This window comes from Lytechinus variegatus, chromosome 17 (assembly GCF_018143015.1).
Source record: "Lytechinus variegatus isolate NC3 chromosome 17, Lvar_3.0, whole genome shotgun sequence".
In the NCBI taxonomy this organism is placed as follows: Eukaryota; Metazoa; Echinodermata; class Echinoidea; order Temnopleuroida; family Toxopneustidae; genus Lytechinus; species Lytechinus variegatus.
In genome coordinates this window covers 14940968-14956231 of record NC_054756.1, presented here as the reverse complement: position 1 = coordinate 14956231, position 15264 = coordinate 14940968, and the positions used below count along the sequence as shown (strand labels likewise).

At 35.2% G+C, this 15264-nt stretch overlaps 1 protein-coding gene across 11 annotated transcripts in view; it reads right to left on the bottom strand.

The window, feature by feature from the left end:
- Nucleotides 1-274: 274 nt before the first annotated feature.
- LOC121430484 overlaps nt 275-15264 on the bottom strand; it is a 152613-nt gene continuing 137623 nt past the window's right edge. For 10 of the 11 annotated variants that reach the window (XM_041627754.1, XM_041627753.1, XM_041627758.1 and 7 more), the window contains 11 exons: nt 14751-14889; nt 14252-14403; nt 12944-13118; nt 12626-12658; nt 11488-11732; nt 9575-9664; nt 8285-8477; nt 7483-7637; nt 6994-7072; nt 5390-5486; nt 275-4735 (listed from right to left, as the gene is read on the bottom strand). In XM_041627754.1, coding sequence (XP_041483688.1) covers nt 4489-4735; nt 5390-5486; nt 6994-7072; nt 7483-7637; nt 8285-8477; nt 9575-9664; nt 11488-11732; nt 12626-12658; nt 12944-13118; nt 14252-14403; nt 14751-14889 — 1605 coding nt within the window. In that variant the 3' untranslated portion in view covers nt 275-4488. Of the gene's footprint in view, nt 4736-5389; nt 5487-6993; nt 7073-7482; nt 7638-8284; nt 8478-9574; nt 9665-11487; nt 11733-12625; nt 12682-12943; nt 13119-14251; nt 14404-14750; nt 14890-15264 lie in introns of all 11 variants that reach the window. The other variant, XM_041627755.1, reaches the window with a different exon arrangement.

The window sequence follows — 15264 nt, the reverse complement described above, 5'->3', positions numbered from 1 at the left end:
CTGTGTCCATCCAAAAATTTCAGGTGGCCCCCCCTAATTTTTTTGGCTTCTGCCGCCAATGCCCCAAATGAATCTTCTAAAATTTCATTTTTTTTTATCTTTGGTCTCTGCATGCACCTGTATGTGTGAGGGTGTGTGTGTGTGTACAAACATAGCCTTAAACATCATCTCCAATAAAGCAATACTTCATCTCGATAACGAATGCTTAAAAGTACATCTTTGGTCTATAACTGTATGTCTGCTAGATTAACTTTTGACAGAACATGTACTTGTGACTAAACAAGCGATTTCATTACCAACATATACGTGTACGTGCGTGGGTTTTCTCAACATGTAGAAGAGCGAATATAAATGGTTCGAATTCATGTAATTCTTCCCATTTAAAATAAGTAATCTGCTCTTCAAAAATGAAAGTTAGCATACGAGAAAAGTAATTTTTCTTCTCTATACTGTCAACATTTGAAGTTCCAAGGTTAAAGTGAATTATTTCTTTCCAGACTGGAAAATTTACCAGATTTGCACTGTATGTACTCCGTCATGCTTGAGTGAACGCCAAAATTAAACCTTGTCCTCTCTCATTTCTTTCTTCTTATGGTTGTTGTTGATCAATTTTGACAAGCTATCATAGCTTGATTAGTCAAACTTAGTGAAAATGTCAACATCAAGTTTAAGCCATCATATTGTGGGTTACACCTATATTGTCATAGCATCTGCATGATTTTATGCTTGACACATGTATTCCATTGCCAGACAGCAAAATTTAATTGCAAAGTTTTTTTATCAAGATGTGGAGAACCTTGAGCCAAAAAGTACATCTCCATTTAATAGAGTGAAAAAAGAAATCTATATTTTTGTATGCACTTTTAAGAATCAGTTGACTCAAATAAAAAATGGAAAAAAAAACAGAGAGAGAATTAGAAAGAGAGTAATTCTAACCCATTTCCAATTTTAAATACCCACAGAAACGCAAGATCTTTTCAAAGCACTTTTGGAAGCATCTTGTTTCCATTTCTCAACAAACTACTTTCGATGCAATAGTTTTTGGTTTCACTTCACACTTTGTTTTTCTTTGAAAACCAGTCTCTCTATAAATGGAAAGCTGAACAAATATTGTCAGTGGGCTGTCGAAACCTCGTACCTCCAAATTGGAATATTTTGAAGACTGCTGAGAAAAAATCTGTATTGTGGAACTACGACAATGGTGGCAATTTTATATTGCGTAAATCTATCCTCCTAATTTCTGAATAGGACACTTTCAAGGCTGCTAAATAAGGTTGCCCCACTTAAGTCATATCTCGGAAATATTGCTGAGCTGTCCTACACGTAATAAATAAAGATACTTGTATATATGAAGATGAAAGGTTTTAACAGCCTTTTTGATAATACATGTACAATAACCACTTCCTTCTTTGTTTCAAAACTTAAGCACCCAGTTTCCTTCTTTCATCCTCAACAGTAGCCTTTCTACACATATTTCCCCCAAAGGTAATGCTTTTATTTTTCATTCAAAACCGCTGTTTGTGCACTTTACTTTACATACATGTATCTTGTAATTGCATAATGATAAGCCACTGGCAAAAGATTTCATATCCTGCAATTTTAAGCCTATTCCACACTTGAGGTGTTTTACATAAATAAGACAAAATACATATGCAGATGTTCTATTCAATTCTGATGTAAATATCTTGAAATTTACCCAATAACGCCTGTATTTTAGCCATGCTTTGGGTCACTTGCATTAATATCTGTAACAACCTGTTAAAGAAATGGAATAGTGACATGCACCTGGGGAGAGGAATTTATATCAAAACTCGGGGGGGGGGGGGAGGGGTACCAGTGTTGACTGTTTAGGGAAAAAAGTACATGCTTTGAAATACTTTTTATATATATCCTCACAAATTTGACCCTAAACACGCTTTCCTAGCGAAATAGATACCCTTTTTCATTATTATTAAATTTGAACTATTTTAATCCTGGAGGAAGCAAATTGTGCAATGGATCAATTTCATCATCAAAATGGGAGAGGAAAGATTACATCAGTCAATTAAATACATTTAACTGAATTCTTTGGTATTACCATTTTTCAATGAATTTTTAATACTACATGTAGGTAGATAAAATGCAGTACACAGAAGTGCGGACTGACAGTTTAGTTTAATTCATTAGGATGAAACAGAGCGTGGTTCATATATACATACTTATCAAGATGCCAATGATGTCATAGTCCTACATGAGTTACAAAATATATTTGCATGTCCCTTTTCAATTAAATTAAACTGCGAATGGATAATAAAAAGGGTTTTTAAACAATTATAATGTACATGTAAACAATTGAAAAGGTGATCTGAAATGGACTTCAATGCAACCCTTGTATTATTATGACGTAATTGACATGTGAATTCAGATACATGGGCACTGTTGGCTAAAGTGCATATTTTACAAGACAAATTTGTGATACAGTGTTTCAATAACACAACTATATTTTATATATTTACGAATACTTTTTTTTTTCTACACACAATATACAAGATACATGTAAAAGAAATCATGGATAGAATAAAACATGTAAGAGTCCATTTAAGTACATGCACCATATTCACATCTGAAGGACATATTGTGTTAATATACTCATTTATTAGCAACATAATGCTTGCAGGTTCGACAGACCTGGCAACATCTTTTGGTGTTTTACTTTACATATTAAAAGACTTGCTAATGTGAAAACTTGTAGTCTGTGCCATTAACTATACATGTACATGTATATGTATGGCCACAACCATGAATTTCTTTTTACTTAGTACAGAAGCCGATTTAAGATCATTTTTTTTCTACACATCTTGTACCTGCATATACATAACATAAAGCAGCACTTGATTAATCTTACTGCATTGGCAATGCGAATTAAAAAAAAAATGAAATTTACAATTATCAGTTTCTCACTTGGGGAGTCTCTCCAAAACAAATGTTACTAATCCTTGTTCATTAAGGGGATTTCCCTATGTTCATTAAGGGGCTTTCCCTGTGTTCATAATTGGGGATTTCCCCTTTTGTTCATTGTGATTATAAGATAGTGATGTAATAAATATTTGTTTGCATTTTACATTATCTACAGTGTACATCAAATACATATGACTGCTATCTCTAGATTAAAATATCACTTCAAGCGAAAATATCCATAACACATTCTAAAATATATAAATCTCTTTTTTCTATACAAATCTACAACGTCATTCAATTCTTTGAATAAAATACATGAATGATTGCCTTTGGTCAATAATGCAACGAATAATCTACAAAATCAAAATATGTGATCATGTGAAAACATTCACAATCATAAACAATAAGTATATAAATGTACAAGTGAATTGTCGAGGCGTTTCATCACGATTGTCTTAAAGGCATGGTTTGAAAACCTTTGCGTCTAACACCAAAGTATATCAAGATGTATAAATGATTCTACACACTTGACTTTTCATCAACGATTAGGCACATGTTACATGTACATAAGCATAATTATATAAAATATTGTAACATACGTACATGTACGTGGACAGATTTCACAAAATTATGTTTTGTGATGAACAATGCTTAACCGATTGATTGCTGAATGCAATCATTCCCATACATTTTGTACAGGGCTCACACGACTCCATATTGGACAATACACATCGTTATCAAAATATTCATATACCATTTAGTGTATGTACATATTGCACAAAACACCAACTTACCTGTGGCGATAAATCATCATGCATATTGGAACCGACAAAGCAAAACATTAGACTATTCAATGGATCACATGTTACTTTGGTAATGTGACAATTGAATGTTTATAACAGGCAAGTGGTGTTTATTTATGAACTACATGTACGCTTCATAATTTTTATCATATATATATATTCAATAAGTGTGTCTTTATCAATAACCATACGGAACCTTTGTTATCCAGATCAGAGGAGCGACTCATATCAACATGAGCCCCAAAATCAATCCTAAATACCAAAACCAAAGAGAAACAGTTACTAACAATATCTGATTATTTTGCATTGATTTTTTGTAACTGTTAGATTACATTCCCCCTCCATAACCAGAGCCCTGCTGCAGTAAGGAATCCTTGATTTTGATTGGCTACTTATCATTGTTACCATGGTAATTACAACTAAATGCAAAGTTATCATCACAGTGTCTTTTATGCAACAGGTCCCTGGGGAGCATTTCATCAATATTTTTGTCTGACAGGTTGTCAGATCTGAAAACTTTTTTTGATTTTGATTGGCTGACAAGCACAGTTCCTGAGGTAACTGTCAGATAAAATGGGACTTGTCGGACAAAACGTCTGACAAGTCCTTTTATGAAACACTCCCCAGGTCCAACATCACACCAACAATGATAGTGTACCCACTACTATTCAAATTCTTAAAATGCTCTAATTTCCCTCAAAATATCTTGATGTACAGCATGCCTGTTACCATGGCAACATGATATGGTCTACTCTTTACCACCATCATCATCCTTCTCTTCCTCCTCCTCTGGTTTTTCTTCCTTTGATTCGTCCTCATCTTTTGGCTTCTCCTCCTCATCGGGTGTGGGCGTGTCCTCCGCAAGCTCCTCCTTCTCATCGGGAGGTGCATTGCTGTCAGGGGGAGTGTCCTCACCAGGGGGAGAGGCTAGAGGGGGCGGGTCTACATCAAGGGTAACTTCCGTCTGATTATCCTCCTTATCAACTGCTAACCACCTGCAAAAGGATGCCAAACATATATCTTAATTTTGGGAATTTCATGATACTTCCGTGCAAGTTGTGCCCAAAATTTGGCACTACACCTTTGTGTTAATCCTGAGAGAAAAAAAAAGAATTGTTCAAAACCCTGCATTAACTGACTTGTTTCTGTCCTACTCTTATGTGGTGTTGCAAGAAACTTGTGATCAATTGCAAGTCAATTTCTTGTCCCAAAATCAATTGTAAGTCTTGCAATTAATTGTAACTGATCACTGGTCTCTGCTTTTCATATCAAGAACTATAAATTGATTTGCTTTAGTCAAAATGTCTGTATCTCTTGTAAATTTTCAACCACATTTTGCAAATGTTTGAAAAGATTTTCTTGCAACACCCCCTAAGTGTAATTCAAATGAGAGAGTTTGGGATTTTATTTTCTTCCTCAAGGGAGAATGGAGACCAATCTGAAAAACAACAATTTCTTTTTAATATAAAAATTGAAAACATTCCCATCCAAGGCCAAATGATGCAAAACATTTGACAAGAAAATGACTGGTCTTTACCATACATGTGAGGTATTCATCTTTCTTCTCATGAGAAATTGCTCATAGTTATAATATCGGTGCTATGTGGGGCATTGCCATCTACATCCAATACAAGGGAAATGGAACAAACCTTTGGCAAGTAAATGACCAGGCTTTATCATCCGGTTGATCGTCTGTATCAGAATTCTTCTCTGTTACTGTCACATTCTCCACATACCATCCTGATTCTAGATGTGAGATAAGCAATTCATTAGAGATCATAAACAGGGGGGGTGTGTATTTCACAAAAATTTAAGTACCAATTTGAGTTGCACTTAAATGCCGATGCATACATGATATGAAGCGCGAAATCTTATTGATGAATACGCAGTACACTGTTAGAAAATTCATCCTTAGAATAAAAGAAGTTCCTGCAGCAGAGTCTCGAGAACACCTGTAATCTTACCAGATTGCGTAATCTTACATTATATCATGTTAATTTACAGGAAATTGGTATTTGGTGTATGGAACCTTACAAATTTCCTTTAATAAAACACCCTTTTCCCCTTTTAAACAGACCTGTTCTGTTAAATTTCAGAAAAATTCCTGTTTTATGAATGTACAGAATGATTCTGTTATTGTTTTCTGCAAAATCTTTTTTTTTTGTAAAATCAGGGTTTTTTTAACAGTGGATAGTGCGCGTCCTCTTGGCATGATCTGACCACTGTAGTCATGCCTTTCATATCGCAGGCAACTAGGCATTTGAGTGCGACTCTAAGTCGTACTTAAATATTTGTGACCCCCAGGTCTTCCTTACAATAGCAGAAGTACTATTGTTATTTTGAAATCACATGTATCACAATGTATGTCAGAAAGGTACAAGATTAATGCAGTTTAATAAACACTTTTTCAGCCATTACATGCTACTTGTTTATAAACTACAAAATTTGCAAAGGATTGAAGGAGGAAATGAACAACAAAAAACATTGAATATTAAAGATAAATTCCAGTTTTGGTAACGATCTCAAAATGACTTTTTACAGAATCTAATATAATGACCACCCAAGTGTCTGTTTGTATGAATAAAAAATATGTGCCAAAGGATTCTGGAAGAAATTGTGTAATTGCTGAGAAATAAGCAAAATAAGCGCGGATTCGGTCACTTCCGTCGGGTCTTTATTCCAGCAATAATAATACACTGTCCCACGTTTGCCTATCTGTGCTGGTGATCTTCAGTGTGAACATTTTTCAGCGTAGATTTCAAGATTTCACAAAGTTCAGTTTATGTAACTGTACCAGATCTAGATCCTCGATGATATACTGACAAGCCTGGTTTTACGGACTTTCTCATGAAATCAATGTTTACTGCAACTACTGGCATTTCTCTTTAAAACAGAAGCTCAATTCACAACAATTTCCATGCATGATATATACAAATGGAGCAGGAAAATTTTGCATTATTTGAAAGAGTAAATATACTTCCTAAAACGTTAATGTACATTACATCTGTAGAGAAACTGAATGCTTAAAAACTTCAAGCATTCAAAAATGCATGTGAGTATGCTTCAAGATTTGAGAGAATCTGTCAAAGCGCAAAATCATTTGGCATAAAAACATTTAATAGCCCTTGTCAAGATGTAACAAAACAAATCAAACAATTCTTTAAACCGAGAAACAAATGATCTCAAAAACAATACCTGATCCATTGGAACTTAACACCATTTAAATACCATTTTCAATATCTATCTCAAATACCTGATTCCTCGCCATCATGACCCACAATGCACTGGGATATTTCTCCAATAGAAACAGCTTCTATGTTGAATGTAGCTCGCTGCGATAAAGAATCAGATAAATGTTTAATCTCTGATTAAAATACATATGCAAATATTGATATAGAGGCAATCCTCTGCTAAAAAAAAACCATAAAAATTAAAATGAGTATGCTCAACATAATAAGCTATATGTTGCGAAGATGGGTCAATGCAACTCTTCTGTCTATCTTCATTCATTTCTCTCTCCTCTTCATCTCTTTCTCTATCCACCCCTTCCCTCCCTCTTTTTCCCATACATTCGTCCAAATGCTGGCACTACACCACAGATCGGCAATCTCCCTTCCCATCTTCCTTTCTTTCTTGAAAGTGTACAATAACTAACAAAATAAATCAATACAATTATTTCAATTAAGTTATAGATGAATTTGGCAAACCCTGTTTCTGTTAATGCCATATGGGTAAGACTTACAGCTCCTTTCTCAAAGGTCTTCTTATCCTCCTCCTCCCAGATGAGCAGTCGTTTTCCTGTGTCGCCATGGCTACCAATGAGTTTCACATAAGCTTGGCTAGATGTTTCACTGTTCTCCTCCTCTCCGGTCCGTACATCAATTTGGTATTTAACAACTGGTGATAATGGCATGAAAAATGATACACAATTCTTACATGAATACCTTGCTTTCCTTAAGGAGCTGGATGTGCCCTACTACATGTACATGAACTTCTCTAAAGAAATACAAAGTTTACAGACATCGCAATAAATTCTGCCTTTGTTTCCCACATGCATTTATCACTATTCCAATTTATTACTACAAGTACATGCAGATTACATGTACATGAATGTGTTTGCCCTGAAACAGTTACCAGTTTGGATAATTAATGCAAATGTGCTTTACAGGGACAAATCTTGCGATTATATCTTTAAACAGGTAAACAGGTAAAATGTTTTTTCTTTTCTACAACATATTACATACATGGAATGTACTGCAAATTACAGTATAGACCTATAATATTTCCCTGAACTTTCAAATATCCAATCACTTCATTTGTTAAATATGTGATCCAAGGGCATTTTATTTAAAGAAAAATAAGAACATAGACGAGAGAGGGCATTAGATATATAAGTATGTATTTTAACCAAGAATCTTGGTTGAAAAAAAATATTGACTGATTTCAACACCCCTGTAAATTTGAAAGCTTAGATAATTGCTTCATATTCGGCATCTCTTTTACCAAAGCTTAAAGCTGGGCTTTAAGGAAAATGCCAAGCGTACCTGGGTCTGGTGCTATGTCGGGTCTGATAGCTGGTAGTTCAAGGATCAAAGATTCCATCTTCTTGTCTTCCTCTCCTTCCTTCTTCTCGTTCTCTTCTTCCTTCTTCTCCTTCTCAACGTTGGGCGTCTGTTTAAGCCATCGGTCGACAAAGAAATGGAATTCCTGGTTTGAGTCCTTATCTTTCATTTTTATCTAAATGAAATACAAAGACAAAAATAATGAAATGAGGTCATATTATTTTAGTTTTTAAATACTTGCAAGCATAACTCTTTACTGAGCAGATGGCAGCTGTAGTTGCCCAAGGGACTTGACACTTTTACTCCACTTAGAATTAAGGACATGGTCATGGAAAACTACAGAGGAAATTTCCTATATTTTTTTCCTATATTTTTTCCAATATTTTTTTTATCTCTATAAACTGTCTACAGGCTGTCGTTGGATTATTTTTCATAGAAAGCTAGCGATAATTCCAATCAAAACTTTGAAAAAAAAGTTAGCAGAAAAAAAGGGAAATGAATGAAATGGATAGGGCAAGGGGAAGCACATTTCTATTTCCAAATAATATTTATGTTTTGATTTTTGAAAACTTCCAGAGATTTGGAGATCCAGCCTTGCTGATTATTTGGTATAATTTGGAACAAGCAAATTCTCTTGGCAATGTAAAAGATACAAGTATACATACATGTACACGTATGTTGCTACTGACATCTACATGTACACATAATGAGAAAACTTCTGAGACAATCATAAAAATCTTGAAAATCATTTGATTTAACCCATCTGAAAACATTAATTACCAAGGAGTATTTTATAAGAGCATTTTGTAAGTGAATTTCTCTGACAAATCTACTATGAGCCAATCAGATGCAAGGATTTCAGTAGCTTATAACAAATACAGAGAAAATCACTCATGTAATGCACCCTGGGTGTATTTGATGACATATCTGGGGCCCGTCTTACAAAGAGTTACGATTGATCCAATCAATCATAAGTCCATGGAAATCCAACAGTGTCATAATTTATTTCCAGGAAATTTGCAAAATATCCTTTAAAAACGAAGGCAAACAGACCAAATTGTCATGAATTGAATGAATTTATGAAAATGTATCACATCTAGAAAATTTTTTTGAACAAAGATGTATTTTTAGATGTGGGTGTTGCTGGCTTTCCATAGTTGAGTTTGATCAGATCAATCGCAACTCTTTGTTAGACGGGGCCCAGATCAGTATTCATTCTTCAGAATGGCAACAGCAGTATTTTTCTATAACCATACATAAGACCTTTCATACCTTCTTGAGGTACATCTGAGGTTGAGTTGCGTCCTTCTCATCCAAAGAGAGTCGTATCTTGTAGATGCTTCCAATTTCACCCAGATTAATCTGAAACAACAGTGAAATATAAAAATAATAATTAATTATTCTTCCTCATGTAATGCTTGACGTTCTTTATCAGAAGTCTCTTAACCCTATCTAGGCCGGGGTATTTTGGGAGTTCATATGGCGGGGGGGGGCCTCCCAGGCCCCCCCCTAAGATCTCGGCCGTCGACCGCGCGATCGCGCCGGAAATTGGCATGCTGGTTGCCTGGGACATAATCTCCAAGATTGTATAGTAATTTTTTTTGTGCGAGTCGCTATTCAGTGATTATGCTAATTTATGCGTAATTAGTATGCGAAATCATACTTTTTCCTCTAACTCCCTAAATAAAGCTCCAAATGTACTAATTTTTGGTATAGAAACTCTTTGTGGTGTTCTTAGCAAGTGTACATGAAAAAAATTGCGATATCAAATCATTTTCTTATGTATTTTATTGTTTTTTTGCAATTTCTTATGTATTTCTTTGTTTTTTGACCTTTTGTTTTTCATTGTTTTTTCAATGAAATTTGTTGGGGACTCTTCTGTGATCATAAAAAGCATAAAATAAATACATTTAGAGCAGCAAAACTAAAAATAATCATACATTTATGAATTTTGGTTGAAAACACAATTTGCATTGACTTTGTACACGAAATCACGTTTTTGAGCAATTTTCGGTCTGACATGCACTTACATAATGCTGCGTAATTTCGGAACCACGTACCCAGAGGACGCAAAGTTGGTCTCAAAAGTTGCGCAAGACTTGAAAGTAAAAAGTCAGCGAGTGGCGCGGTCAAAAAATTTCGCGCGGCGAAAATATTGCGCGATTTGTTGAGGGGGGGGCCTCCGAGGCCCCCCCGGCCTAGATAGGGTTAAAGGACAAGTCCACCCCAACAAAAACTTGATTTGCATAAAAAGAGAAAAATTCAACAAGAATAACACTGAAAATTCATCAAAATCGGATGTAAAATAAGAAAGTTATGGTATTTCAAAGTTTCGCTTATTTTCAACAAAATGGTTATATGAACGAGCCAGTTACATCCAAATGAGAGAGTTGATGACATCACTCACTATTTCTTTTGTATTTCATTATATGAAATATGAAATATTGTTATTTTCTCGTCATTGTCATGTGAAATGAAGTTTCATTCCTCCCTGAACACGTGGAATTCCATTATTTTAACAATTTGTGCTTCAGTCAAGGAGGTCCTAATCGTCAAATTCCTAAAAATTGAAATATTGTATAATTCAAACAATTAAAAAACAAAAGAAATAGTGAGTGAGTGACATCATCGACTCCTCATTTGGATGTAACTGGTTCGTTCATATAACTATTTTGTTGTAAATAAGCGAAACTTTGAAATGTCATAACTTTCTTATTTTACATCCGATTTTGATGAAATTTTCAGCATTGTGCTTGTCTGATTTTTCTCTATTGATTCAAATCAACATTTTTCTGAGGTGGACTTGACCTTTAACTACAGTGTATACACTAATGCAATATAATTAAAAATTACATGTACATGTACCCTGGCTTAAGCAGAGCAGCTGCAGCTACCCACACTGCATTTCAAGGGATGAGTTCCTACCACGTACCCATTTATCTAACCTGGGTTGAGTGTAGCAAAGTAAGGATAAATTAATTGATGACGGGAATTACATGGAGTAGGATTTGAACCCAGTACCCTGTGATGAAGAAACATGATTCAGAACCACTACACCTTGACACCTCCACAAATTAAGTACACTTAAAGTGAAATTATAAACTTTAATTCAAATTTAAAAAAAAAGCATTCAACTATCAAACTAAAAGAGTAAAAATATTTACAGCATGGACCGATTTACTCACATCAAATTTCTTGGTTACTCCTGGTGGGTACATCAGCTTCTCCCCTCCTTCCTCTTCTTTACTTGACCCAACATCTTCCCCATTCTCGAGTGGAACAGTCCTGCTGGATCCTTGACTTCCATAGGCCATCATTGAGAGAAGTGAATTGCAGCCCATTCCATCGTCAGGTCCGGGGGTGAGCCAGAGTGTCCATGAACCTTTGGATCCCGATTCTCCTTCATTATTTACAGCAGGGGTCTGATCAGCTATTTGGAAAAAAGAGGAATATTAAATCCTGGAAATCAGAAGTACATGTATCTTTACTCTTTTTATAATAATTATTATTATCTGTTTTGGTGTCACCTGTGCCTGGGAGGCAAAAAGCGAACTGAATCACTATGACCCGCAGGTCTCTCCTCCTGATATAACTGATTGGGGAGTGCAGGTACCACTACACCGGGGTTTCCCCCTACTCTAGTACGAATAGTGCAGTGGGTTCTTAACGTGCAAAGGTGGAGACTCTCCTCTATATGGGGTCTCCATTTAACGTCCTATCCGAGGGACGGAGTAATTTCCACTGTAACATAGCCTGCATTTATGAAACATGGGAGAGACATTTACATACGACGCACTGGCTTCAGTCATCCACCTGGGGATGCCATGAACATTAAAGCACAACCAAATTCACGTGCACAATAAGAATTATAAGTAAAATGTAGGCTTAAAATTCTTTTTAAGATTCATACTTTTGTTCAAAATATAATAATAATAAAGTAGCATTACCATACCCTAATAATCAAAAATGACTTGGTACATTATATTTTACTTCTCAATTGAATGGCACCTGTGTTATTTAAAATGTATAATAAACCTTGACATGTACTTTTCAAAATATCAAATAATGTATGTTAAACAAAAATGTTATGAGCAGAATAAACACATATTTTTCTTTGATTACATTCATATTTTAGAAAAGCACAAAACATCAAAATTCTAAGAATAACAAATTCCTGTTAAAATGTGTTAAAACTGGAAAAAATGACTCTTAAATAAAAACTGTTGTCATAAATTTCCAAATAATGAGTTTCTTTATCACAACATATTTTTTATTTGGTCTTTTTTTCCAAAGTTCTTTATCTTCTGTGGTTGAAGCACTCACCATCTACCACAAGCTCTTGCTCCTGACTGGCATCTGCAGTCATCCCTATCCAAGAGTTGCATGGAAGCTCTTTTCTTTGGTTACATTCATATTTTAGAAAAGCACAAAACATCAAAATTCTAAGAATAACAAATTCCTGCTAAAATGTGTTAAAACTGGAAAAAATGACTCTTAAATAAAAACTGTTGTCATAAATTTCCAAATAATGAGTTTCTTTATCACAACATATTTTTTATTTGGTCTTTTTTTCCAAAGTTCATTATCTTCTGTGGTTGAAGCACTCACCATCTACCATAAGCTCTTGCTCCTGACTGGCATCTGCAGTCATCCCTATCCAAGAGTTGCATGGAAGCTCGTACTTCTGGGGCGAGTTGGTTGCAGAGACCGTGATGGATTCTGGAAGCCAGGCGTCGTCTTGTTCTTCAGACTCCAAAGAGAGGAGAACCCTCTGGAGGATGCCGACGTCTACCGCTTCTATGATGAAGGTATCCTCCTGAAGAAGATTAAAGATGATGAAAGGCAAAAGTGATTAATTCTGCCACCATTTTCACTTCAAATTATCATAAAACACACCTAATTTCTACCCAACCAACTTGTCCGGGAGGGAAACCATTATCAATACCAAAATCAACATCATAAGTATTAACACTTTCTTCACTTCTTGACTATGGTACATGTAATTTACACTTCAAAATAATCCTAAATATCATTATTGACATACATGTATAAACACCTTAAATGTCTATGATGCCCAAATTTTAGAACGCATCAAACATACCCATATCAATATCATAAGCCATAAACACTTTCTCCTCACTCTTGAATAAGGCAATTACCTCACCATCCACCCTCATTATCACTTCAAAACTGTCACCAATAGTCATCAACAACACCTTGATCTCAAATGTCTTCATGGTATGGCTTATGAAAGACGCAGCTCTCACTTTAGAGAAGGTACCTAAAAGATGCGACACAGACTACTAACATGGTGCCTTAAAGGTCAAGTCCACCCCAGAAAAATGTTAATTTGAATAAATAGAGAAAAATCAAACTAGCAAAACGCTGAAAATTTCATCAAAATCAGATGTGAAATAAGAAAGTTATCACACTTTAAAGTTTTGCTTATTTTCACAAAACAGTGATATGCACAACCGAAATGAGAAAGTCAATGATGTCCCTCTCTCACTATTTCTTTTGTTTTTTATTGTTAGAATTATACAATGTTTCATATTTTATAGATTTGACAATAAGGACCAACTTGACGGAATAGTATAAACCAATGCTCATTCCATATGTTCAGGGAGGAACTAATCATTGATTCACTTGGCAATGAGGAGAAAAATAGAATATTCCCAATTTCATACACATGTAATAAAACACAAAAGAAAAAGTGAGTGGATGACGTCATCAGTCTCCTCATTTGCATACCAACAAGGATGTGCATATAACTGTTTTGTGAAATTAAGCAAAACTTTAAACTGTCATAACTTTTTATTTTACAACCGATTTTGACGAAATATCAGTGTTATGCTTGTTGGATTTTTCTCTTTTTATTCACATCAACTTTTCTGTTGGGGTGAACTTGTCCTTCAGTAAGCACTGTCCCCTCAGGAACATCTCACATACCTGTCCTTGTTGGAAGGCATTCTCTAAGTCGAGCTTCCAGAGGTGCCTCACACCGGTATCCCCTGCATCCCCGACCAGCTTGATGTAGACGTTGGCATTGCTCCAGGATCCAGCCTCATCTTTGGTCTTTGTCTTCACCTCATATTCAACAACTGATCAAGGAGAAAGAACGAAAGATGAAAAATAAGTGATCGAGGATGATTGTACATTAATGTCTGAACAAACACTGTTTTCAGTTGACTCATGAATAAAATAGCATGCTCAACCATGGCAATAAGCGTAAATTTAGCACAATATAAAAAAAGCATGCAGCAGCATTGGACTTTTTCAATATACGCAGTAAATCTGCATAAACAATGGGTTCAGCTGACGGTTTTCTTAACCACCTTCGTGAATTTGGGCCCATGGACCCAAACTTTTTCAAATTTTGTTACAGCTTATAATAGCATTATTCAAGACTGAAAAGCAATCAGACTGGTGACCAGTTTTACGGGCATACCTGGTAATGGTTGTTGACCATCTTTCAATGTAGGAACCTCCTTAGTCAGTGATGATGCACCAGTCTTCTCATCTTCTCCTAGCTTACAGTCCAATCTGTAAGTTAGCTCTTCCCCAGTGTCTTTGTCAACCAACCGGATCTATGAGGAAAGAGAAACCGAGGGTTCAATCAGAGGTCAAAGGTCACATAAGTAATATCACATAAGTTCTTCCAGTGTCTTTATTACCCATTCTGCCTTACATGTACTTTGACAAAAATTAAAACTGTCATTTCCTGTAAAAGAGAAAATTGTGTCATTACATAAATGTCAATGCATTAGCATCATACATGTAGTTAAGCAAAGGTATCTCATTTACGTAGCTGGATCAACATTTTTTCAATAAAATTTTATCTTAAAAGATAAATAAACAATATAGTAAATGCATAAAATAAACTTGACTTTGATTAATATGTCACTTGCTTACTTAAAGGTCAAGTCCACCTCAGAAAAATGTTGTTTCGAATCAATAGAGAA